We start from the raw sequence: 2,387 nt of genomic DNA on the forward strand, positions 1-2,387 counted from the left end.
AAGGAGAATTTGTGCTATGGACCTTATGTCCGATATATTAATTAAGCATGGATCTGTAACAAAATTTTCTAATATTTTATTATGTTCAATAATCTCAACTAAATTAGTATCGTTAAGGTGAAGGGCACAAATAACTGATTTTGGGGCTTCCATTTACACATTTTTATTTTACTTTTTTACAAATATATCCACTTTTAAATCACTTCAGACATACGAGATTAAAAGTAACAAAAATTCATGTCTAAAATTTGATAAATTTTATTTATTTATTTTTTATCTTAAGTGTGACGTTGACAAAACTAAACATCAACCTTGTTTGCTTGAAGTTTGGCTTGATTTGTCAAAGATAACTTTAGACATTTTTTATGAAGGTTATAATCTCGACAAAGCTCGACTTCAGACATATAATGACTTGTTAAGATTAATTTCAGAATAGATGCCTAACTTTAGAATTGGGAAAGATAACTTAAAGCTTTTATATGGATTTTGACTTATAACAATTTTTACAACTTTATAAAGGAGAAAATTCCTCTCAATTCTTCTTTTTGTTAGACATGACGTGTGTAACACATATCAGTCTCCAACATTATTTATGGTCGGTAGGCAGATAGATGCAGATTCAGAATTTGAAGTTTATAATTTTTTTTATAATGAATGGATGAAGTAGTTGATGTTTTAGAAAATTAAAATATAATTATTTATTTGTAATTAAATAGAGAGGGAATTAAATTAATGTGGTTTAAAAGAGATTAATATGAAATTGAAATCAAAGAGAAAATAAGTGATTTAATCAAATTATCCTTTTGGTTAATTTTTTATTAAGGGACGCGCAAAAAAATATATGACAAATAAAATGGACCAAAAGAACCACAAATCTCCAAGTCATATTTTAAGACGTATTTTTTCAATATGAGAAAATTTGTAATTTATAGTTTTTTATGTATAATTTTTTAATATATAAATTTTGATTTTAAAATATTAAATTAATCTAATCTAAAATTATTCATATCACTCCATAAAAATGAAATATGACAACTATTTTAAAATTAAAAAAAAATAATTAATTAAATTTCGTGCCTAATCAAATAGTCTGGTAAATGAGCATCTATAAATCCCCCCCTTGTTTACTCCTTGTTTCAACCAATTCTCAATATATTTCTCAAATTGCATTTTCCTTTCTCTATTTGAAGATGGGACACTTCAAGCGTTTGTTTGCAACTTTCTTCCTTGTAGCAATGCTGCTTTTGTCCAGTGGTTTGTCTTCTTTCTTTCATATTATTTAATTTTATCATATAGTTTTATAATATTAGCTCTACATCAAAACTTAGCTCAACGGAAGAAAATTGTCCAATTGATGTTAAGAGTCTTAGTCCTCTCATTCACCTCCAATGTGAGAGTACTCTTTTTTTCATAACCCTACACACACAAACCCAAACACGATCCGATACTGAAGCGTGAACAGTTTATTTGAAAGCTCAATATCATATTTCTTTATTCTAATATCATGATATATGAATTTTAGACTTAACACAACCCAAAATCAGCTCAAAGCACTATAACAAAAGAAACATTACCCAAATAAGATCCGATATTGAAGCATGAACACCCGATATCATTTGTTTTGATTCTAATATTATGTTATATGAATTTTGGACTTAAGACAACCCAAAATTAGATCAAAGCACTATAACAAAAGAGACATTACCCAAACACGATCCGATACTGAAGCATGAACAATTATTGTTGCTATACAATTAAATTAAGTATCCTAGTTATCTCATTCACAGCCGATGTGGGAATCTTCTTTCATCATTTATAACATGTTTGGCTATAATTGAACAGAGATGGGAACAATGAGCAGTGCAGAGGCAAGAACTTGTGAGTCACAGAGCAACCGTTTCAAGGGGACATGTGTTAGGGACAGCAATTGCGCCACCGTTTGCCAGACTGAAGGCTTCATCGGCGGCAACTGTCGTGGCTTTCGTCGCCGTTGCTTTTGCACCAGAAACTGTTAGAACAAAGTTTCTAAATGAAATACTCATCATCCATGATAAATAATGATATGATGTTCTATTCTATCAATAAAAAGAGACTAAATATAGTCTCATATTTATTATATATATGTGGTGCTTTGATTACGATCCAAAATCATAGGTCATGATTGACGTATGAAGAGTTACTATCTAGGCGTACCAAAATTATTAATAGAGGAAGTAGTGGCGGAGCTAGAAATTTTATTAAGGGTGTCCAAGAATAATGGTGTGTGGTGTGTGGTGTGTGACTGTCAAAATAAAATAAAAAAATTGTGATATTTGGGATTCAAAAACGGAACCGCTTCATTCAAATTCTACATTTGACATATATATATAACATAATTTTCCGACTAA

At 29.7% G+C, this 2,387-nt stretch overlaps 1 protein-coding gene across 1 annotated transcript; it reads left to right on the plus strand.

Moving 5' to 3' along the window:
* The first annotated feature begins 1,148 nt into the window (after window positions 1–1,148).
* On the plus strand, window positions 1,149–2,141 carry LOC102604459 (defensin-like protein). The gene is made up of 2 exons (XM_006359424.1): window positions 1,149–1,254; window positions 1,843–2,141. The coding sequence occupies exons 1-2, from the start codon at window positions 1,191–1,193 to the stop codon at window positions 2,013–2,015; spliced, it is 237 nt and encodes a 78-aa protein (XP_006359486.1). The 5' UTR covers window positions 1,149–1,190; the 3' UTR covers window positions 2,016–2,141.
* Window positions 2,142–2,387: the final 246 nt, after the last annotated feature.

This window comes from Solanum tuberosum, unplaced genomic scaffold (genome assembly GCF_000226075.1).
Source record: "Solanum tuberosum cultivar DM 1-3 516 R44 unplaced genomic scaffold, SolTub_3.0 scf00300, whole genome shotgun sequence".
Taxonomy (NCBI): domain Eukaryota; kingdom Viridiplantae; phylum Streptophyta; class Magnoliopsida; order Solanales; family Solanaceae; genus Solanum; species Solanum tuberosum.

Excerpts from the sequence above, each read along its gene's own strand:
- LOC102604459 (XM_006359424.1), top strand. The coding sequence starts at position 1,191 with ATGGGACACTTCAAGCGTTTGTTTGCAACTTTCTTCCTTGTAGCAATG. Across the intron at positions 1,255-1,842 it reads AATGCTGCTTTTGTCCAGTG|AGATGGGAACAATGAGCAGT; the intron begins GTTTGTCTTCTT and ends ATAATTGAACAG.